Source organism: Cupressus sempervirens, chromosome 9 (genome assembly GCF_028749045.1).
Source record: "Cupressus sempervirens isolate cs-2001-9-10 chromosome 9, ASM2874904v1, whole genome shotgun sequence".
In the NCBI taxonomy this organism is placed as follows: domain Eukaryota; kingdom Viridiplantae; phylum Streptophyta; class Pinopsida; order Cupressales; family Cupressaceae; genus Cupressus; species Cupressus sempervirens.
Window position 1 is genome coordinate 201481372 of NC_143126.1, and position 26154 is coordinate 201507525.

Here is a 26154-nt window from a genome sequence, read left to right on the forward strand (position 1 = left end):
CTTCACCCTGCAGATCATAATATATATATATATACACAGCGATAAGATGAGAAGATGTGATGAAAGATCATGTACTAACATCACGTCTGTTATAACTTGTAAGATGGGTCACAACGTTAACAAACGAAAGCAGTATTAGTCAAAGCTTCCGCTCACGCTGACCACGTAATATAATCTGCCTTATAATACGTGAGTGTAATATATATTTCTGTTGGTATTCTAAGGTATGCATATGAATTTAGTTTATCAGCAGATTATAATAATATGTGCCGCCGGTAGTATAAAAATAAGTGTGCTATCGCATTATATATAATTCTGAATTGATTACGTTATATACACTAATCACAACTCTATATATATATATATATATATATAAATATATAATTTCGTAATTAGTTACAATTTATTATAGAATAATCATAATAAGTTATAAATTCAATTTCACATAGGCTAACATTCTTAACAAAAATCACTAAATTTTGGAAAGAGAAACCGCTGCCAAAGATAGAGAAATCAGACTCCAAAAAAAATCACCCAAGCTGGAAAAAATCAGATCTCAAAAAATCGCCCTAGGGCAGAAATTTGCTCAAGCAAGGAGGAGGAAAATGCCACCAAAAAATGGAAAAATCTGTCCCAAAAATCGACCAAGTCTGAAACGCTTCCCTTAGAAAAAAAGCGCACATCCAAGGAGGAGGAAAAAGGAATGAGGAAAAAAGAGGGGGGGAAGCCCCTCTTATACCAAACTTTTTGCCTCTCCAAGTGGGCCAACTTGCCTAGAGGGAAAACAAAATTAAATTAGTCCCTTAATTAATGGCCCAAATTTAAATTCAATATTAAAATTACATAGCCCTATAGTGAAATTGGCCTATTTAGTTGCTAGTTTTGATAAAAAATTGTGAAATAGAAACAAGGTAAGCCTAGGAGATGTCAAAATTTTCATTTAATAATGTTTTGGCAATTCAAATATCATTAAAATCGAATTTAACAAGCCAAAATCAATTTGCAATTCCAAATTACCAACTTCCTTTAACATTTATAAAATCTTCTAGGCAAAATTTCAACCAAATTAATGAGATTTTACAATTTAATCCAATTTCAAATTTTGCAATACATTTTCAATTTTTTTAACAATATAAATCCTTTTCTTGGCAATCAAAATTCAAACTCCAATTTCAATTTCACTATCAAAAATTTCCTTCTTCACCAAAAATTCAAAATTTTCCAAAACTACTAAATTTGACAAATCCATTTTGAAAATGCTCAAGCTCATACAATTACATCAAATTTTCAAAATCCATCTAAGTCCAAAATTTGCAAATTTATCCTACCAAATATTATTTTAACCATAAAAAAAATATGTTGTTGAATTTGTTTGGCCTAAGGATAAAATCACATTTTTTGGAAAATCAAGTTTCGCACTGGGTGAAAAACAAAATCAAATCCCCCTTTGGCCCGAAGGTGTCCAAGGTGTAAAATTTGCAATCGAAAACCTCTAGACCACTCCACATTTGCGAAGGCAACCAAAAAATTGGGTCGATGATGTGAAAACCTCACAACAACGTTGCATAAATTAGCCAAAGGAAAGTCAAATGAAGAACAAAATGGGAACAACGATAACTTAGTAATAGGGAGAGCAAATCCTTATTCACATGCTTGACCATCAATGCCAACATTCTCAATAAGAGCCAAATCATTTCAAAGGGAGCGAGAGCCCCCTTTACAAGAAACACAAGAGCAACTAATACAAGATTGGAGGAATGCGAATCTCAAAGGAGACATTCTTTAGCGATTATACTGATCTATGTATGAGATTCAGGAAGCAACAGTTGTGAATATTATAATGATGACCTCAAACAAAACATAGGCAAGGTGAACTTGTCCTCCTTTGATGGATTGGGATCAACATCCACGTAGGCATGGGTTTAGGATGCAGACACATCCAACTTAACTCAACGACAGAGGATGAGGCAATCAAATTTGCGGCACGTCACCAAGAAGGGATCTCTCATGAATGGTGGCATCATGGAATAGTCACTCTTGGCCACAAACAAGTGACTTTATACGACGAGTTCACAAATAGGTTGATCGACTATTTTGGCAGGAAGGATCCAAAACTTAATTTCAAGGAGTTGGTACAATTGAAGCAATCCGGATCATTCAAAAATTACATTATAGAATTATGAAGGTTGTTCGTACTAGCAATTGATACCTTGAAGAGGCAATTGATTGTAGCATTTATGGATAGAATGATGGAATCTCTAAAAGGTTGGGTGAAAGGATTCAACCTTGCCACATTCACCAAAGAAATTAAGAAGGAATGGGACATGAAGACATCATTCTCTTCCTCCCAGAATCATATGCATCCCAAGCTGCTCCTTGTTCCAAAGCAGAAAGGCAAGATGCCCGCTCGGAAGAAGCCATCATTAGTTAAGCCACTAGATAAGAGCTTAGGAGAAAGAAGTTTTGTTTCAACTATAAAGAACAGTATGAACCAAGGCATCGATGCTTGGGCAAAGGGAAACTCCATTACATTGAGGTAATGCTCGACAACATGGATGAACATGAGGGAAATTGAGGCCAAAGGTGAGGATCATCGAGGCTCCAAGGAAATTATCTTAAACCATGCAGAGAGGATTGCTATGCTGGTACAACGAGGAGGCGCCATTGTTGCACTTGTTGGTCTGTCAAGATGCATGACATTACGAGTACAAGGTACTCTCCAAGGTAACAAATTGTAGTCATGCTCGACAGTGTTTCCACACTCAGTTTCATCAACTCATTGCTTGTGAACCAAAGGGATTTGCAGACAAAGGCACAAAACAAGGGTTTGAAGTCAAGGTGGCAGAAGGAAATCTTTTGTCTTGTACCCATCTAGTTCTACAATTGACTATTACCATGGGGAACCAAACCGTAACAAATGACTTCTTTTTGGTAGATCTGGATGACATGGAGGTCATACTAGGCATTTAGTGGATGAAGACTCTAGACAAGTGCACAAAGTTTCAAAAGAATGGACTTCTCCTTCGAGTTGGATGACAAAACAATAGTTTTGAGGGGAATGACGAATGACGGCCCAAAGAAAATAATGACACGACAAATGAAGGCAATCTTTAGACACGACGTAGTCTATGCAATACATTGCTTGGTCTCCACAAAACCTATACAAAGGCAGCAAAATTTATACTAGGATGATGAGCTTCATACTGTGTTGGATAAGCACAACATGGTCTTCACTGACATCCCACCTGACATACTTCCAAACCATGGCTTTGAGCACACCATAGAGTAGGAGAAAGCAACCAAGCCTGTCATCACCACACCCTACCACCATCCTTCGAAGTTCAAGGGTGAGATAGACAAGACAATTCAAGAACTGCTCAATAAAGGATGGGTCAAACCCAATTCTAGCCCCTTCGTGTTGTTGGTGGTGCTTGTAAAGAAGGATGGATCCTTCTGGATGTTTGCGCACTACCATTTGTTGCAAAAGAAAACTATAAAAAACAAGTACCCCATCCTTAGGATTGAAAAGTTGTTGGATTAGTTATACGGCACAAATTATTTTTCCAAAATAGATCTCCTCTTTGCCTACCATTGAATTTGCATGAGAAAACAAGACATGGAGAAGGCAACATTTTGCTGCCATTATAGATGTTATGAGTTATTAGTTATGTCGTTTGGGTCGACCAATGCTCCGACCACTTTTTAGTCTTTTATGAACCGCATCTTCAACAAGCAATTGCACAAGTTTTTGCTGGTATTCTTTGATGATATACTCATTTACAGTAAAGCATGGGAGGAACATTTGAGGCATTTGGATGAAGTGCTGGGAATTACGGTGATACAATTTTTATTTGCCAAGAGGTCCAAATGTGAATTTGGAATGACGAAGATATTATACATGGGACATATTGTCAATGGTTGAGGGGTTCAGGTACATCAGGAGAAAATTCAAGCCATCTTGGATTGATCGACTCCCAAGACTCTCTCAGATCTGTGTGGATTCTTTGGGTTGTGCAATTATTATAGAGGATTTTTGAAGGGATTCTCGCAGCTCAATGCACCAATGACAAACCTGATGAAGAAGGGATCTTTCCATTGGAATGAGCAAGTGCAACACACCTTTGACAAGCTGAAGGAAGTCATGAGTTCCTATTTGGTTTTGGGCCTTTGGCACTAGTTGACTTCGCTCGGCTCTTCATCATGGAGTGCAATGCATTGGGAGAAAGCATCAAGGAAATGTTGATGCAATACTGTCACCCCATTGTGGTCGAGAGGCGGAAGCTGTTGGGTGCGGAGTGACTGAACTCCTACGACAAAGAGATCCTCACCATCATGCACATATTGACGAAGTTTTGACTGTACCTCTTCAGAGAAAAGTTTGTCGTGCAGACCAAACACAACAACCTGAGATATTTCTTGGTACGTAGGGATTTGAACAAAGTGGTTTGGAGGGTAGGTGAAGTTGCTTACAAATACGAGCTTCCTAAAGGGAGGGTTCACAATGTCTTTCATGTGTCGTGTTTGATGAAGACCGTAGGATAGCATGTCACAGTGTCAAAAAAACTGCCTCTTGTTAATGAAGAGGTGAAACTAATTTTGGAGCTGATAGAGATCATCAACATCTAGAAGAAGAAGCTTAGGTCACGCATTGTCAAGGATTTTCTTGTGTGATGGACGAATCTTCTGGTCGAGGATGCCCACCTGAGAGGGCAAGCAAATTGTGGAGCATCCAAGTCTACAATTGCTTGAGGACAACCAATTTTCTAGCGGGGAGGATTGTGATGTCCCCAATATCATTAAATAAATTATTGTTTTGTATGTTTGGCCCCGACAATTTAATTATCTCTCGGGACCATTTTTTATTTTTATTGCTTGTAGGAGTGAGTCGTGTCAACACCTTTTGGTAAACCCTCCAAAGTTTATTTGAAGGGGTATTTATACCGGCTTGTAGGTTGTAGTAGGTATGCGTCTTTGTGGGGGAGGGGATCTGTAGACCGTATGACCAAATTGCCATACAATAAATAACGTGTCATAGCTGGAAACATCTTTCTTCTAGAGGGGAGTCAGCTTGCCAACTTAGGAACATTACCCAACATGGGATAAAAAGCCAATTTTTAGCTGCAAAAGCTCCACAATAAAATTATCTAACACTTTTTGGAGAGATGCATTTTAGATGACAATGTATAATCTGAATTGTGCACAAATTAGAGTAAATAATAGATGAATAGCATATGAGTAATGGAAAGGAAGGCCCACCACACTAAAGTATTTCAAAATATTAGGAAGCACATGTTTCATAAGGAGTGATGGAGATCTAGTAATGCTTGACTGTAGAGCTGATGAAGGAATATTCATAGGATAGCCCATAAGAAGGAAAGAAGACAAGTGCTTTAATAAGTGGTTGCACAAGGTTGTTAAAATTGCAAATGTGAAAGTAGATGAAGACATCATGAAGAGGAAGTTCATGATAATCCTCAAAATGAGGAAGTTTTAAAGAAGAGGAAACAAAGGAAGAAACTGAGCAAGAGACAATTGAGCAAAGGGATCCAACAACATCATTAATAGCACCATTTAAAAATCGATCAGAGTTGTCCATAAGAACAATAAAAAGACTTGATCATTGGGGATAGATACAAAGAGTTAGACATGCAGTAGATTTACTAGCACATCAGAACATGCAGATTTGTGCTTCTTGTTCAAAATAGAACCATAGGACTTTATGGAAGCAAGTGAGGACAAGCATTGGATAAAGGCTATGGAAGAGGAACTGGATCAAATTGAGAAGATAGAAATTTTGAGGTCCCAAGACCTAAGGATATGAATGTAATTGGCACCAATTCGGTATTTAACTACAAGCTAAATGAGGATGGACAATTGTAAGAAGAAAGCAAAATTATTTGCAAGGGGTATACTCAAGTTGAAGGAATTGATTTCGAAAACTTTTTCCCTTTTGCTCATATAGAGGTGATAAGGATAATTTTAGCTGTAGCCAACTTCAAGAATTTCGAGGTCTACCAATGGATGTGAAAGTCCACTTTCTTTAATGATATAAAGGAAGAGGCTTGTATGGAACAGCCAAAAGGTTTCTTGCCATTAGAAAATAAGGACTTTTTGTGCAAATTGAAGAAAGCACTCAATGGACTAAACAAACTCGTACAGCATATTTATTCAAGGTTGCTTAAATACTTCAAGGATTCAAGAAAGGAGATGTAGATAGAAACCTTTATGTCAAGATTGTTGTTGAAGATCAATTAGTAGTTTTGTGTGTGTGTGGAATATATCATATTTAGGGGAAGTAGTGACAATATGTGTCGAGACTTCACTAAGTAGATGCAAAATGGATTCATAATGCATATGCTTAATGAGTTATCATTCTTCCTTGGGCTATAAAATTTTCAATCAGATAAACGGATTCTCATTTCTCAAACCAAGTATATTAAGGAGACGTTGAAGAAGTTTAGAATGGAGGGCTGTAATCCTGTTAGGACACCCATGGTAATAGGATGTAAATTAAGGATGATGAATCACCCGAGGCAAGTCAAATACTCTATAGGTTGATGATTGGAAGCCTATTGCATATGACAATTTCAAGGTCTGACATTATGCAAGTAGTTGGTATGGTAGCAAGGTTTTGAGCTGCACTTGAAGAAATTTGGGTGCAAGCAGTAATAAGAATATTTAAATATTTAAAAGGCACATTGGATTTGGCATATGGTATCTGCAAGGTGAAAATTTCACCTTCACCATGTATAGATGCAGATTGGACCAGTAGTGTTGATGATAGAAAGAGTCGGTGCATTCTTTCTAGGAGATAATCCTGCTTCTTGGGTTAGTAAGAGACAAGCATTAGTTTCTTAATATACAACAAAGGTGATATATCTTACAGCAACAACTTTTTGCACTCAGGTTTTGTGGATCAAGCAAACGTTGAAAGATATCAAATTAGGATATGATCATCCTATATCTATATTCTGCGACAACACAAGTGCAATCAACATCTCAAAGAATCCAGTCGTGCATGCCAAATCAAAGCATATTCCCATTATGTATCACTTCTTAAGGGAGCAAGGGGCCAATCAAATAAAGTTGAACCATATTGCTACGAGGGAATAGATCGCAGACATCTTCATAAAACCTCTCTCAAAGAGACTTTTGAGTATCTAAGGGAGAATTTGGGAGTGATATCACTTTCATCCAGTCACTAAGTTCTTCAGAAGGATCTTTGTGTTTTGGTGGGATTGTCTTATCTTTTGACCTTGGACTTTGCCATTGGTGTCAAAGGGGAAGGAGTAGAGTACGGGGGAGCATTTGGTTAGGATGAGAAGTTCTCTGGCGTTCCAAGTTTATTCTTTATATGGTTGTCATCAATGACAGAGGGGGAGATTGTTAGATTATGGTCATTGATCAATGATTTCAATAGCGTTTTGTGACATATTTGATGGAGGTTAGCTTGTGCCAAATTAATGGCACTATATCCAGATGTCATAAAGCAAGGAGAAGATAAATAACATATTTTATTCTGAGTTCAAAACTGCAAAATGATTTTTATTTATGCAGCTACCCCCTCTCTTAAAGCTACCAATTTATGGGAATTAAAAAATGTATTTCAATATTATTTCAAGAGGGACAACCCCTTGGAGAGGTGCGTCCTAACTTAGCAGACAACAAAATAAAAATAAAAAAAATTCTTGGCCAATCACATGGAGATGAGTGCCCACATTGGGAGGCAAATAAAAATCAAATAAAAAATATGTTTGCTGCCTTGGCTGACCAGCATGAAGAGAGGCAACTGTTGGGTGAAGGGGTGGATTTGCATGTATAAAAGGAAGACCACTTGGAGTTTATTTGAATAAGAATTTGTTGATTTTTTTTAAGAACAAATTTTAAGCAGATCTTAGAGCATATTTGAGGTCCATATATGGGCAGCTTTTAAAGTGGATTATTGCAGAACCGTGAGCAGAAATTTTTGAAGATTATAGCAGTTACAAAGAAGAGTTAGGTTTGATTCAAGAAGTAAATCACATACTCATCACATCAGTCTTGTTGAGGTTGGTAGCTCATATTCAAAGTGATTGATGTCCTGGGCTGGGCTAGTGCTCACTTTTGGGATTGGTGTCTCTTATTTGTTGGTGCCTATGAATCATGTCATGGAGATTGGTGGCTCCTGTGGCATGGTGCCTAGGAAGATTGTAAGAAGTTTCCAATGTAAGCAATCTTTTGCCATGGTATTCACTATTCTCCCACATATGTTCTTGTGTGTTTTGTGTTTCTAATTGCTAGATGTTGCGTTTGTGTTTCTACTGTTGATGTTTAAGTTTTTTTGGAACTATTTTTATTGTGATGAACTAAAGTTTTGTGAAGGAAAGGGTTGTTGCTATACTGATTTACTTCCCCACCTCCTCTCAATATAATTGAGTGCTCTTCAATAAATTGGTTAATCTGTTTTATAAATATTTCAGAAACACATTAGCAATGCTTTTTAATAATAAAATGGATTTGTAGATTACTATTTATCTTTAGATACCTTGTATTATACATATTTTTGTGCTTTTATGATGAAAATATGTGTCCAATTACAATTCTATGTTTTCAAAAGAAAATCCCTCTTAATTTTCTTTGCTTCTGGTGCAGCCAATCAAAAGGAATTCAGTCTGAGTTGTATCACTATCATCAATTTGATGTAGCTCAACCTGAGATTGATTCTCCACATAAAAATTATTTGAATAGAAGTCAGTATATGTGCAATCAATTCATTGGTGCTGAACCCCACTTAGACTACAATGGGGTTCAAAATGAATTTGGAATCAATCCTATTAATGGATTGATTGCAGCTGATCAGTCATCTGGAGATGGGCTCATTGTAGGGCCTTTTGGTAGTCAGTCTGAATTGGTTCAGCTTCAGGCCGATTGCTATAATGGAATTCAATCTCATGTTCTAACCAATCATCATAGTGATCCTCAGCCTAATGGATTACAGTCTAAGTTGGATGATTGCCTAATCAGGCACTTGGTTCCAGCTTATGCCAGTTTGAATAATGACAGGGCTCAACTTCCTATTAATGGAGGTCAGCCCAGGTTGGATAATTCTTCAATTGGTCAGTTCTGTGGAGCTCATACGACAGGGTCAGATCGATCTCGGATGAATGACTATTCTGGAATTCACATAGGTGATCAGTTTCCAAACAATAAGGTTTTTGGATCGCAGTCTGAGGTGCATAATGTGGAGGCTGAATTCGAGTTAGATCAGCTTCCCCCAAATTGCAGATTGGAGAGAAGCATCACAACTACCAAGGATTCAGTTAATTATGAAGTTAAATGTTCAAGCCAACAGAGTTTGGGAAAACGAAAAGATGATCAATCACACAATGCAGGGGCCAATGAGAAGAGAATCCGTTGTTACAGCAACTTGGAAGGCGATCAAGATATTGAATTCTGGGGAGCAATCAATAGCACCGAATGGCAGGCACTGGATTCTATTTCAAAATCGCATGTTCCTAAACCTACTGATACAACCTTAAACAGAAACAACAGTGATACTGTCATGCTAAAGTCAGACCCTTGTGATAACATATTTGTTCAGAGTGTTCATACAATAGAAGAGTTGTTGCATTTCTTAGACCAGATTGAAGTCCTGCTATCAAGACCCCTTGGCATGCCTGTCAGATTGCTTATCATAGATTCAGTTGCAGCTCTCTTTAGATCAGACTTTGACAACTCTGCAAATGACATGGTAAGGAGAGCGAGCCTTTTCTTTCAGCTTTCAAGCAAATTAAAATATTATGCGCGGAAATTTAACATTGCAGTGGTTGTTACTAATCAAGTTGTGGACTTCATTGATTCTGAGGGGTCCAAAGGTTGGATGAATAATCTCCAGCTTGGGAATTTTGATTGCTTTGTTTCTTCAGCTCGCAGGGTACTTCCAGCTCTGGGTTTATCTTGGGCACATTGTATTAATACTAGACTTTTTTTATCTCGCATGGAAGAGTCCACATATTCTCTGGATTCCTCTTGTAATAGTTTTAATAGGACTGTGATAGACAACAGTTCTGACACTGCAATGGATGCATACAGCATCTTTGGAAACACAAAACTAAGGCGGAAAATGCATGTAGTTTTTGCTCCTCATCTACCTAGCATTTCATGTGATTTCGTGATTGAAAGAGATGGAGTAAAAGGCGCTCCATAGAATTTGTTGCTCTTTTCTGTTGCTTGAATATAATTTATATGCAGCAGCCTTTTGCATATTTCTGTTACATAAAATTTTATGGTACCATACAGTAGCATTTACTAGACAAGGATTCAGCTTAACCATTACACTATTCTACTTTTGCTTAACGTTGCAAGAGCTCAACCAACACCATGGTTTGAAAAAAGCTAGTATTATCGAATCATATTATATGAATCTGTAGTTTCAAGAAAATTCTCCTTCAACGCCAAAAATCGAAGGAAAAAGTTCTTAGAAATACAACTAGAAGGCTTCTCTAATTTTATGGTACCATACAGTAGCATTTACTAGACAAGGATTCAGCTTAACCATTACACTATTCTACTTTTGCTTAACGTTGTAAGAGCTCAACCAACACCATGGTTTGAAAAAAGCTAGTAGTATCGAATCATATTATATGAATCTGTAGTTTCAAGAAAATTCTCCTTCAACGCCAAAAATCGAAGGAAAAAGTTCTTAGAAATACAACTAGAAGGCTTCACGTTAGAGAAGCAATCTCTTCTCCCTTAGAAGCCTCAAATTATATGTAGCTATTACATTCACCAATAGCTTCTTAGAGTCTAGGAATATATATGATCAGCTATAAGAAGTTGACATTGTGAAATGGGCCATTTTTCTTATGTGCCTTGTAAGTTGAGTACATAAATAGATAACCTAGCCAACCTTCGACAATTTCCCATGTGCTTTATCTTTATAAATGTAAGCTTTCATGAAACCACTAAGTGATAGTACACAAAATCATGTGACCAATATCATGAGCTTACAAAATCTTTCCCCATTATTTAATTTTTGGCACTCAAATTTTCCAATATTAAATATTTTCCCTATGTGCAACCCCACATTAGATATATAACCTAATGTTGCATACAACACAAAGATTTCTAAAGAATGTTAACCCAATGGGTTGTGTACACATGTAGATCACTTAGCTGCACCAAAAATAATATTGAATTATATTATGACCTTATGTAAGGTGTACACTAATACAACTTTTCGTACAAATAAAGCCACCACAACATAAAATGTTCTACTTTCTAAAAACCCTAGTGAGTTCTAACTTTGATGACTTAGTTCTGGCCTTTTGACCTTTCATCAAACAATTATAATTCTATGACTAATTTTAGATTTTTTTAATGTGTATAGTTTTCTTTGTTTGTATTTAAATAATCTCTTAATTTCAAACATGCACCAATGCATGAGATCCAAGACAACTATACAAAGTAAACAAATCAAAATGCATGTATTACTAGATATCCCAAAATGAATATGTCAATTCTAAAAACGACGCCAATGTTTGCTAACATAGATTAGGGCACTACCTAGTAAAAAAATGTGATCTATACGATACATTAAACTAATACCCTCTAAATGAATGTTGTTGCTTCTAAAGGGCTTGCAACTATTTGAAAATACCAAACACAACCTATATAATAGCTACAATCCACAATAATATCAAATCCTCTACCCTTTAAACTATTTTGAGGTTATTTAGGCTCATTAATAATCATTTTTCAAGAATCAATTAAAGTGATCTTGACCTTTGAACCAAGCCAAAGCATTTACTCAATTAGTAGGTTTCTTGCAACCAATTTAATGTGCTATAACATTGTAGAATTTACAATTCCCCAAGTAGATAATCTACCCTTATTTCAATTCCTTCTCCATACCAACAAAAGAAAGCACACAAGTCATGAATAAATCTAGTCTTGGAAGGTATTTATAAATCCCAAATACAAATTGAGTGTAAAACTTTAAGGTTACACTCCATATAACTTCTCATATGGGCTTTTATTGCAAGTTTAAAATATAATACTTTGTTTTATTTGCCTACATTAGATGCACACCAAAATAATATAAAATCTATTTTAATAATCACTTACATCTCCCTTCAAATTGGTAACTTGGTTTATTCTTCATATGCACTTTATAATCATTAAATATTTAATTTTAAAAATAAAGTCAAACAATTGTTAATGATGCACACTTTTAATTAATTAGCAATAAAGTATTACTTTATTAATAATAATTAAACACTCATAACTCCATGATACTCATTATTTCTTGATTCCAACTAAACTTGGGAGTTAACCATTGTATCCATTATGCATCCAACTACCTAACTAAAAATGGAAAGGTTCCCTTTCTAACATCCACCAACTTACCATAAATAGCAAACCTTTGAATTGAGCCAATTAACAAATGATTTAAATCATTGTCTATGTACCATGAGTCCAGTTATCCCTTCTAGATATAACAACCCGTCAACAATGAGTTACTCTAAATAATTACTTAGGCCAACTATACTAAATCTCAACATTACCTCCAAGTTGTTCAGGTGCTCTACTAAGCATAGAAACCTTGACTTTCCCAAAATAGGCATGCCATACAAATAGTAATTGTACCAAAGTAATCCAAATGAAGAACATACTTGAGTATCTCGAACCCCTGGAGTGGGAATTGGTCTCTAGCTTTGCCAACTAGACCCTTTGAACAATTATATTCGCTTATAAGGGTTAGGAAATAAGTTGATTTTCTAAAATTTGACGCTCATGAAAATGGGGACATTGCATACATACAATCAAGCTAAGTTGTTCGAAAACCTAAGAGCCATATGAAAGAAAGGGAAATGTCCCTACAACTTATATATATATATATATATATATGAGAGAGAGAAGATGAATAAACATGAATAATTAAGAGAGAAAAACAAATATGTACAAACAAGAGATGCCAAAGAAATAAAAATAAGTGAGCCAGATTGTATTTAAGAAGGATATAAATAAGAGATAAAAATGTACTAAGATATTGATGTTATTTTAGTACAGTAAATGAGGGTTAATTTTGACTATTAAATAAATGCGATGAGTGGTTATCTGTTCATATTTTAATTTATGTACCTTTATTCTATCTCACTTCATTAAAATATGCTATATTAGTTCTAACCTTCTTATTTGTTCATGCGAGTCACAACCTACATTTTTGAGAGCATACACTGATAGGGGACTCTCCAAAGAACTACTCTAAGCTCTTCTCTAGGTCAACTTTAGTACCTCTTAGGGCTTCTTTTATCTACAAACCCTAGCACCTTAGGAGGATTCAACTCACTTTCCCTCCTACTCACTTAGAGTTTCTCTATCAAGTTAATGTGCACACTTTTCTACCTTGAACTCATAAAGGCAAGTTCACTACCAACTCCTTAGCCCTTCCAAAATCACCTTGCACAAGCCCATGACTTCAAAACCAACTAGTTCAATCATTAAAAACCCCATTTTGTTTTATCTATACCCTCACTACTACATTTGGGCTCAAATTGCGATGATTGGCCATCGCCCAAGCGATAGTACCACCAATAGGCTCCTGTTGAACTTTTGTTAAGAGCGTCCGTCACAATTGTGAGAGTTCATCTTTACGCCAACACAATTGCAACAATAAATTGTCGCAAATACGTTGGCTTAGGCTTTCAGTATGTTATCCCAATTGTGACGTTTGTGCAACAACAGTGTTGTGGGAGTGCCACACCGACTATCCATCGAAACAGTTCATCCAAATTGCGACGGATTTGTGACAATAATGTTGTAGGAGCAACGACTATCCATTGGAATAAGCCATCGCAATTGCGACAACATGCTGAATTATTATTAAAAAAAATTGGCGACAAACGTTGAATAAGTATTCCCAGATTCCCCACGAGGACATCACAAAGAGGCTCAAAGTCAACTATGATGCTCTAGGGAAGAAAGAGAAGGAGATGTTCTTGGATGTAGCATGTTTCTTCATTGGAGAAAGAAGAAGTGCGGCCATTGCACCATGGGATGCTGAGTTTTATGGAACACTTGGTTGGGGAACTCTTTTCAACAGATGTCTTGTTGAGGAGGATGAAGATGTTTGGATAAAAATGCATGATCACATAAGGGACATTGCAAATGGACATCCGCCATATCGCCTTTGGTCTCCAAAGTAGGTTATTGAGGTGAAGTCAATGCCTTCTTATATCTCTCGAGATATTCTTCCTCAACTTTTGAAGTCAATGCCTCCTTTATATGGCTTTAATAATCATGGATAGGGCACCCAACTTCTCCAGTTATAATGAACTCTAAAATATTTCTTATTTTTAATTTGATAATTTAGGAAGCAATACACATCTGAGGAATAACAATAGATTCACACAGTTAATTGTCATGCAATCATAGGTTAATGTTGAGCTTCACTTGGTTTCGAGAATAGTTTAATATTCTCTACTAATCAAGACCAACCACATGAAGGTGGGAGCTCATTTGCCCCACCCCCCGTTAACATCTAAAATTCATTCACTCATTAATAGAATTCATTCAATCCATTAATAGATTCTGCATTAACATCATACTATTGATTTGATAAACTTGTGGATGCCACTCTAAGTCGAGAATGCATGTGCAACTACGTTATATATGCATGGACAATAGGTGAAGCTAAAAAAACCCACCACGTTTACATTTATTTAATAGGTCAATGCAAACCTCTAACAAAAGTACAAACCTGTTGGGTTTTTCAGCTCCACCTGATGTCGTATGCATATGAATTGAGATTGCATATTGATTTATGGCATCCTTTTGCATTGCCTAAAACTAAGAGATTCACACGGTTAGTTGTCATGTAATCATAGGTTAATATTGACCTTCACTTGGTTTCGAGAATAGTTTAATATTATCTACCAATTAGGGCCAACCACGTGAAGGTGGAAGCTCATTTGGCCCCACCTACCCCCTAACATCTAAATTCCCCGTTAACATCTAAAATTCATGCATTCATTAATAAAAATCATTCATTCCATAAATAAATTCCCTTTTAACATCATACCATTGATTTGATAAACTTGTGAATGCCACTCTGAATCGAGAATGCACATGCAACTGCGTTCTATATGCATGGACAATAGGCGAAGCTGAAAAAACCCACCATGTTTACATTTATTTAATACATCTATGCAAACCTCTAAGAAAAATGCAAACCCGTTGGGTTTTTTCAGGTCCACTTCATGTTGTATGCATATGATTTGAGATTGCATATTGAACTATGGTGTCCGTTTGCATTGCCCGAAACCAAGAGATTCACACATTTAGTTGTCATGCAATCATAGGATAATGTTGAGCTTCACTTGGTGTTGAGAATAGTTTAATATTCTCTACTAATTAGGGCCAACCACATGAAGGTGGAATCTCATTTGGCCCCACCCCACCCCGCTAACATCTAAAATCTTTTAAGTATCTAGAATGTCCTTGTCACCTCCTGCTACTCTCAGGGTAAGTCTGTCTTCATTGCTCACAAGAAATTCATCACAATTCATCTAAAATCTTTAAGAAAGGTTCAATCTTTAAAATACCTACAATGTCCTTGTCGCCTCTTGATACTCTTAGGGGAAGTCTATCTTCATTGCTCATGAGCAATTCATCACAATTCTTTAGTGATTCTCGTACATCTAACACAAGTACATCCAAGAATGTCCTCATCACATCCTGCATAAAATGAATGAATAGTTCAAGTGAAATAAACACATGAAAAATGAGAGAGAAAAAGAGGAATCTACTTACTAATAGGTGTTGCCATCGCATATGTGGCCATTGCTATTTGTTTAGTGAGTTTTATTATTTTTCTGTTGTGCCAAGATCTCTCTGTTTATATACATACATACATACATAGCCACACACGTGTGTGTATGTATGTATGTATATACATACATACATATACATATACATATATATACATACATACATATATACATACATACATGTATGTATGTATGTATGTATATATACATAGAGATCTTTTTTAAGGTGCTAAGTGACTTACCTCAAAATCCTACACACAAATAATGTAGATAAGGAAAAATAGGTAGAGTTCGCAAGAAATTTTACAGAGACATATCATAGTAGATATTTTTAGAAAGAAACAAGCCATAACCTAGTTAAATGGGTCTAGTTGCTAATTAGCTGGGTTGATTACAAATTCCTGTAGAACTGTCATTAGGTTAGATACAATAAAATGAATAATTAGTTGTTCCCAGCTAGTAGGATCAAATACAGTTGATCCAGCTGCATACATATTCCAAAATCTAAATAATAAAACAATAAAACTCACAGAAGCCTTGCTAAATGACTTACTTCAAAATCCTGCGCACATATAATGTAGAGTTAATGGGCAATATATATATATACACACACACACACACACACACACACATATACATATACATATATAGGGGAAATATAATGCCTATTAACAATGACATTAACTCTATCCATTTTTTTTGGTTTGTATATATACATACATACACACATCTGCATCCTTTGCGTGGTGTAGAGGTAATGTCATTGTGGCAAAGACTTCTACAAGGGAATGAGCCTCATGATTATGGCATTTGCACAGAAGCAACACTTGCTTCTTCAACTCCTTACACTCAACTCTTCACTAAAGTTATTCTTCTAGCAGTGAGAATAGATGCTACAAATTCCTAGTAGTCGAGGGACCTTGAACCTATGCTACATTTTCTAGAAACATGAGAGAAGTTACTACCGGCTTCAATACTTCATAACATTCTGGATCATATAGTGATGCACAAATTAACAACAGTAGTAGATACTTATTGCTACAACCAACTATATCATCAAAAATTTCATCTATTCTCTTGTTATTGCATCTACCAGGATCAAATGAATCATACTAGCTTGTTGCAAGCCTTCATCTTATTAGAAAATTTCTTTCTTCTTCCTCTACATTTAATCACAAGATCAGATAACTGCCTTTTAATAGTGGGAACCTCAACCACATGTTTTTCTATCTTCAAATTGGATGTCTTAAAAACACTTAACACTACAACATTTGGGGTCAAATTGTGATGACAGGGTAATTTTTGGATTTTCATGTTTTTTTTTTGCAATTACCCTCGATGTCTTCACAATATTGACATTTGCATCGCAATTGTGACAGTTGCGTGAGTGTAAACAAAATAAATAAATAAAACACAACATAAATCATTCCCCATTTGTTTTGATGGATTGTGGAGAGCTGCACGTGAAAGAGGGTGGAGAGGTCTGAATGTTGGTGGAGATTTCATTGTCATGCCCTTGTGATTGCTACATTTCATTGGTGTGCCCTTATGATCTTTGCATTTCATTGTCGTGCCCTTGGTGGAGATCAGTGGAGATTTAGGATTTCATTGTCGTGCCCTTGTGATCATTGCATTTCATTGATGTGCCCTTGTGATCTCTACATTTCGTTGTCATGCCCTTGTGATCTCCTTGCACTTGCTCTATGATTTTGTTTCCATGTCGTGCCCTTGTGATCTTTGTGCCCTACTTTTGAAATTTCTTCAAGGGGAGAAGAGGTACCTATGTAAATGTTCTTTTCTTTTCCTTCTAAACATGTATCACTTTATATTCCCCCCAACAAGTGATTATAGAAGCTTCTCTTAATGTATATGTATGTGTATATACACACTCACACATTTGTGTGTCTATACATACATACATACATACATGTACATACATAGACACACACATGTGTGTGTGTATTTATATATACACATATTTACATATACACATGTATATATATGTGTGTGTGTGTGTGTGTGTGTGTGTGTGTGTGTGTGTGTGTGTATACAGACATACATGCATGCATATACAGAGATCATACGGGCACATCAAGGAGATGCAGAGATCACAAGGACACGATAATGAAATGCAGCGATCACAAGGGTACGGCAAGAAAATCCTAGATCTCTATTGATCTCCACAATCCACAAGATCTGTGTGTGTGTGTGTGTGTGTACACACACACACAGAAACATACATACATAGTGTAAGACCCCTCCTCATATGTACGGCAAGGCAATGGTATGGGTAAATCTTGTTGTTCTTGCTAGAAACCATGTAGAGGACATCATGATAAATTATGACTATCTTATATATAATAATTATGATGATGGATATGAATTAACGTTTTATGGTTTAGGTGTCCTAATGGAAATTGAGATTAGTTTATATGTTCATGTTTTGATACTCCGTGATTCGAGACTTACTACATTGTTTGACTATTTAAACATCGATTTGTACTAAGGATGATATGAGGTGTTTCATCTTATGATGACAATGTTAATTATGGTACCTTGATGATTAGGATATATACATTTAGATAGTTCAATATGCTTTATTGATGAGGTTTATGATGTTTTGGGTATACGTATGCATTACGATGATTATTTCAGTATTTTAATTCAAATTGATGAATATGTTATGATGATTTAATTATGAGATTAGTGATGATTATATATGTGTGCAGCAATGAGAAAGATTATTTAAATGAAAGTTTTAATATTTTGATCAACGTGATTATGCAAATTTGGTTTAAATATATGGATGTGATGTTATCAAACTATTGATATTCGAATTGAGTGTGTAGGATAATTAACCATGAAATTTATCAGAGAATCGATAATTGACCCTATGTGCAAACTATAAGACTAAGGTTGAATCCAATAAAGTGATTTGAGCCTCATTCTCAAGTGTTTAATTTGTATCATAATTTGAATGTGTGCATATCATTCTATATTTTGTGACATGTCAAACGTTATGTAAAAGTAAATCTTATGATGTCACTTGACACTCATGTTATGCATATGTGTGCCGACATGTCAATTTAGGGTTAGTAGAGTAACTCATTAATATGAGACTGATTAGTTAGTAACCTAGATTCATTTCCTCAATTAGGGTTAAGTGGAAAGGTTACATCTTTAGGATTTTTTTAAAGATCAAACATTTCAAGCCACTTGTATGAGTCCTAAAATGATCCTAGAGGCCAAATTTAATGTAATCCAAGTGCCCAAGTGGTATGTATATGGGTTGCGAACCTTTTTCACCATTCTAGAACTTCCTAATAGCATTTATGACCCCTAAAATATCTCAATTTTCCCTTTGTACGAAAATGAACTATTTCCATGTGGCTAGTCAAGTTTACACTTCTCCTAAAAGGTTGTCATGTTCTTCATTCATTGTTCATTGCTTGCTTATGTAAATCTCTTGTATGTGTGTATTTCATTTTTGTATTGTAACATGTGAGAGATGGGTATTTGTGGGTTTTCTATTTTCTTTTCTTTCATGTTTTCCTTTTGGTTTTGTTGAGAAAACTATGAAGGGTGTGTTGGCATTACTCACCTTTGGATATGGCAGAAGTGACCATGTACAGTAGAAGGGCTTTAGTTGGACTCCAGGTCAGTGCAAAGTCTCTTCTCATGATGAGGAGAGGGAGAAAGTAAGGTGTTATGGGCTCTTTCTTGTCAATAAAAACTGATTTTGTTTTGGGGAAATAAGGAGAGAAAGAAATGAAAGTTATGTGATATGATAGCCTTGGGAAGAGGCATATGATTTGTGTTCATGATTGACATCTCTTGCCTGGAAAAATCCACCTTCTCCCTAGTCATAGGTTCATTACGAAACCTATTGTGCATATCTTGGATGTGAACTATATGTTGAGTGTGTTATTATGACTATTTTCTGAATGTCACCTGATCAATTACTGATTCTCCTCTAGCTCAGGGTGTGGCCTCACATTGAGGCCTTGGTTGGGAGGTGAGCTCTCCATGGTACCTTGTGTGTGGGTGTTTGAAATTTTTTGATGGATTTGAATAGGGGAGCAATCTTGGATTGGATGAATGGTGCTCTTGATGTCATGTGTTGGAGGCTCCTCCCTTGCCTCATCTTTCTTGTTGTATCATTGTATTGATGTGTTGAGAGAAAAAATTCATATCTTCATTTTAATCTATCAAAATTTATTCTATGATGTTGATCTCATTTTGAATGAGAAGAAGGTGATTATTTATGAGCAATTGTATAAAATGGTGATAAGATTTCAATACACTTCTATTTATGCTTTAGATGTATTGGAATGGTATAGTGTCAAAATGCTAAATTGTTTCATAATTCAACCTATTGCAATTCTTGGATTCAATCATGAATGCAAATAGAATTGATATTGATAAGTCGTGGTATTGGATAAAGGAATCAAAGTGAAATGTATATATAGACTTCCCTATAAGTTCTTATTAAATATTCAATTTTCAAATTGACATGTCCAACTATATTGCACTTTACTTACCTAGAAAATTCAATGCTTAAAATGACGGACTATAGCCCTAATTGAAAACATTTGTAAAACTACATTAAATCACCCCTCAATTATAAGAAAATAAACATATACAATGTAAATAAATCCATGAGAAAACTCAAGTGCGAAGAAAAGAAAAATGTATATATTAAAAAAAAAAAGAGATGAAAGTTGAAATTGAAAGAGCCAAAAAGCTCTTTGGAAAATGTATGGGCAAACAATTATTGGCTTCAAAAGTAAAATCACAAAGAATATCCTCTTTCAAATTTAAATAGAAATCTATTAATAAATAAAACAAAAGTAAACACAAAAGTCTTGTTGTATTTATTGACCTATCACTCATCTTTGATTAAATATCTTCTGAGCAAATTGGAGAAGGACGATGGGACACCCCGTGGACCCCACCCCCACCTCAAATTTAGTCTCACCCAAGTTTGGGCCTATGTCTACTTATGCTCAAATTTAAATTAAATTGGAGCCATGTAATGTTCAGGGACACCCATTGGTTTGGGTGCCCCTGCCCCACCTAACTACTCTCCTTATCACCATATCCTATCAGGCTAACTTGGCCTTTATTTGGCCTTCACCACATCTCTTTATGCATCCCCATGTCTAACACGACCTGCAACAAAAAAAATTATTGCAAAAAAAATTGTAATGGGAAACTTTGACATGGAAGTCTGGGCATGTGGGTCCACTCAATGCAACTCCCCTCCATTTCCCCTAGAGTAGCCCTTATGAATTGTCATGCTGACCATGTTGGCGGCTTGACTTGGCATGGTTTGTTTTATGTTATTAAACTTAGAAGGTTCATTTAGTTGGTGGGGCCACCAATTCCCTTTCCCAACTCCTTTCCACCCACCTTGCATATTTGTAGGTTCCCTGCATGATCCAATGCATAGTACGATGTGTTGCAAACATAGGGGCACACACTATCCACCTTGGGTGGTGTTTTGAGGGATGGGAGGCTCACTTGCCAAGTGGAGATTGTGAATAGGGATAGCTAAGTTAGGATAATTAGGTTGGTTAATCAGGATAAGAAGTAGTAAAATAGGTTATTGCTGATAGTATTTAGTTCATTGATAGTAGTTTAATAAAAGTAGAAAATCATGTATAGTTATTAGTAATTAAAGTTAGTTTACTAATAAGTAAGTTTAGTTATCATTAATCAAGTTAGTATTATAGTTAGTAGTTAGCATTATAGTTAGTAGATAGTTTTCTTTGAATAAAGAAAGAATGTTAGTGTTTAATTAAATTATTTATTATAAGATTGAGATTTCACATTTGAAATAAATTGTATTTGTTGACAATGTTTAGTGGTTAGATTAGTAGGTGTATAGTTAAAATATCTTTTTACGGTAGAATATTATTGTTTGAAATATCTATTGTTCTATTTTTGAGTATTCTATAAATTCTTTATAAGTAATATTATGTATTTAATTATAGGTATTAATTAGTTTGAATGACTATATCAAGGTTTGAAGGTGTGATGGATTTAAAGTTGTATAGATAGCTTGATCGAATGGTTTGGGTTTTATTAGAAGATAAATTTGTTTTCATACTTAATTTAATGGTAAACATCTAATTGTCTAGTTAGTTCTAATAGGTTATACTCATAATTGGAATTGAGTATTATCAAGAGATAGAGTAACCTTTTAAGTGTAGAATTAGTTCCTCTACTAGATTGAACTAGTATAATGTAATGAGGGTAAGGTATTGAATAAAAACTGTTGTAACTCATGTGAGTGATCCAATCAAATGATGTGCAATTTTGTATGGTTAAGTAAGGGCTATCAAACATTAATTGTGGATAACACTCGAATGCAACAGTGATCAGGTGTGTTTCCACCTTCATAACGAAAGGTGAAACTTGTGATCCCAACTATATTGAAACTAAATCTATTTAACTCGAATTCAACTTAAGATTTTGAAAACCATAAATGATTCTCAAACTTGTTTGTCATACCTTTATTATGATTTAATCGACCAACCTTTAGTCAACCCAAACTCGGTGTTACTATAGCACCTTGACTTAAGTGCTCTAAATCCGTGCAGTATGGTTGAAATGACAACTCTTCATCTCAATGAAATGTAACCGAAACTCAATTTTAATCCTTGGTCAAGTTTCCATAACCTATTCAATGTAGCATGTATTAACACAGTGGATTAAATATAGTCTTTATTTTTAAAAAATCATGTGTTTTTGCCTTAAAAACTGGGCATGACACATAGGCACACAACTATATGTGTGTATGTATATATCTATACATATGTATATGTGTGCGTGTGTATAGACACATATACATATGTATACATAGATACATACATACATATATACCTACATACATACATATACATACATACATACATACATACATACATACATACATATACACATGCATGCATACATACATACATTTGCATATGCATATGCAATTTTATCACCTTGCAAAACTATATTTGATCCTGCTGGCTAGGAACAACTGATTGTTCATTTTATTGTACCTAATTTGATGACAGTTCTACAGGAATTTGTAATCAACCCAGCTAATCAACAACTAGACCCACTTAACTGGGTCATGGCTTGTTTCTTTCTAAAAATATCTGCTATGATATGTTTTTGTAGAATTTCTTGTGAACTCTGTCCATTTTTCTCGCTCTACATTATTTGTATGCAAGATTTTGAGGTAAGTCACTTAGCACAGGTTGAGTGAGTTTTATTGTTTTATATGTGTGTGTATGCATGCATATAGACACATACATATACATAAAGAGAAGATTCTCTATTTTCCTGTTGAGGGAAATATAAAGACGTGTTGAAATTGATTAGATTTGACTATGAATGTCTTTTCTATTTTCATAACATAATTATTAGTAATCTCTGGTCTTCATATTTGAAGTTACTAAACACCAAAGGGCAAGGCATTTATTGATTTGGATACCTCGTTTGGTTTTTGATTTGGGTATAAGTATTATTTCAAAAGACACAAAGCCAAAAAGCATGTCACAAGAGGACATGTCTCGTGTCCACTTGATGCAGAGTGCACAACTAGAAAGGTGTAAATAAGTTTTCCCACTCTAACACCAAATCAACAAGCTACAAAATCCCAAACCTTCTCACAAGGTCATAACTAGTTCAAATCCTCCAAATGCTAAAGAAAACAAGACTACCAACTTCTTCAAGCACCCATCGTCTAAGGATGAAATTCACCCAAATTATGGCTTTAGGACCTAATCCCCACAACTAGGCCAACATGAGGAAAACACAAAAATGGTTTGCTCCAATGGTTCCAAGGTGTGAAATGGACTTAGGGCATCCACATGACACAAAAATACATCATTGGTTTGATCCCCACACTTTCACAATGTATCAAACCCAAATTCACCTAATAGCCCTATTAGGCCTCCTTAAGAGGTTTTTGGTGTCTAACTTCCAAAAGCCCCAAACAAGCCTTAAAAAAATTAGGGTTCTAGATACTCTTTCTAGAGTTATATCCAACCCCAAAGCTCTAGGACTCAGTTCCACTTCAACACTCCCTTTCCTTCACTAAGCAACACAATCCTAATTGGCCCAATTAGGATTGGTTTACAAAGAAACTATGGGAAAGTGGGGTCATGGAAACACATCCAACACTCAGGAATGCATATTCACCTTCCTCCAACTTCCTTCCAAACACTCAGCCCTCAAACAGGTCTCCTTCTCTTGTTATACTCCAAACAACACGCTCATAAGGTCAAATCCTCATAGGCACTTGACTTAGGGCTAGTTAGGAAAAATAGCAAAACACATTGCCCAAACTTGAAACCCTTGAATAATTGAGAGGACCCATCTAATAGTCATTACCCAAGAGGCCATTAAAAACCAACTGTGGGAGTCACAACTATGGGCCCATCTTTGAAGCTTGCACAAAATTGTTGTCCTACAAGCTCTCCTGCACAAAAAAATGGAATAACTTGAAAAAAAATCCACGCAAAATGATGAAACCAAAAGAAATGGAAAGTTAAGACAAAAATATTCTTCAAAACATCATCTAATCTTGCCTTCCAATCCGTACAGTATGGACAAACTACAAGAAACCATTAAAATTACTTCAAAACTAAAAAATCTCTTATTGCAACTTCTCCCAATCTGTACAATCTACCCTCTGTGACCTCACAAATGAGGTATATATCCTTCCTACATCCATCCAAACCAAAAACCACTATTTTTTGAATAGTTACAACTCCTTTTCAACTAAGTTGCATTTTTGAGCAACTTTTACAATTTTGCAAATTAGTGATTTTGCACAAAAAGTGCAACTTTTGCAATTTTCACAAATTTTCAATTCTAAGACTTGGAAAAGGTTCCAACTTATTCAAAAATAACTAAAAACACCTAGTTCTATTCTATCTTAACCAAAAACTCAAAAAGACCCAATTTTTCCCAACTAGCATCTTCGGCTTAAAACTTGCCCAAAGTGACCTAGGCATACATGAAGGTTTCTTTTCATTACAACCATGGATTTTTCATCAAAGACATATTTATCCTAGCTTGATTAGTGCACCACAACTCATGACATGACTATTGATATAAACAATTATTAACCTTATACTAATTAGTTTAGATAATGCTTAACCAAACATGATTTATATTAATTCATTGATCTGTATAAACATAAATGGATCACCTGATCGATCCTATTATGACTTAATGTGAATGCATCCAATCATTACATGGATGATATTATGCATGAGATCTTTACTCAATCACCAAGAGATAATATAAGTTGTAAGTACAGATTTCTACATACTTAGTTTGGTATGAATAGTTTCGATTGTATCCAAGGATAATTGCTTGTATGAATTCAAGACATGAATGATTAATTTGATTTAGCACAAGTACTATGCAAGTGTGTAAGTATGCATGTAAAGAAATTTGCATAGTGAACTGATATACATACATACATGATTATATGCATACAATCATCATAATCAAGTATCCTTAAATATGACCAAAGCTATTATATATCAACAAGAGATACATGTTTAGAAGGAAAAAAAAAAGAACATTTACGTAGATACCTCTTCTCCCCTTGAAGAAAATTTTAGATCAAGGCCACGAAGATCACAAGGGCATGATATGACAACGAAATGCAATGATCACAAGGGAATGACAACAAAATCCTAGCTCTCTATTGATCTCCACCAATGTTTAGAGCCATCCACCCTTTTTTGGAGTTCTCCACCCTCTTTCGCACACAACTCTCCACAATCGATCAAAAAAAATGGGGAATGATTAATGTTGTGTTTTTTGTTTAGTTTATAATCCATAGTCCACAATCCACAAGATCTCTCTCTATATATATACATACATGCATACATATATAGACACTAAGATATGTGTGTCTATGTATGTATACACACACACACACACACATATGTATATACATACATACATACATACATACATACATACATACATACATATACATATACATATACATATACATATACATATACATATACATATACATATACATATACATATACATATACATATACATATACATATACATATATATATATATATATACATACATACATACATGAAAACAACAATGCACTTTCTAAGAGTTTACAATTGTTCAACAAAATTAATGTTTTACAAGAAAATGCACCTGAAGAATTGTTAGCTTAGAAGCAAGAACACAGTGTTGAAACAGTACAAAAAGTGTTTGACATGAGAGATTTGAAAGTGAGGGTGTTGACCAATCTTGAAAACTTGAATGTTGAAATGAAAGCTATTGATGATCAAA

General features: G+C 35.2%; 1 protein-coding gene across 1 annotated transcript in view; it reads left to right on the forward strand.

Annotated features, from left to right (window-relative positions):
* LOC149538184 (uncharacterized) overlaps positions 1–10260 on the forward strand; it is a 52824-nt gene extending 42564 nt beyond the window's left edge. Inside the window, exon 2 of the mRNA XM_089799568.1 lies at positions 8632–10260. Within this exon, the coding sequence (XP_089655694.1) occupies positions 8632–10186 (1555 nt within the window). The 3' untranslated portion in view covers positions 10187–10260. The remainder of the gene's footprint in view (positions 1–8631) is intronic.
* Positions 10261–26154: the final 15894 nt, after the last annotated feature.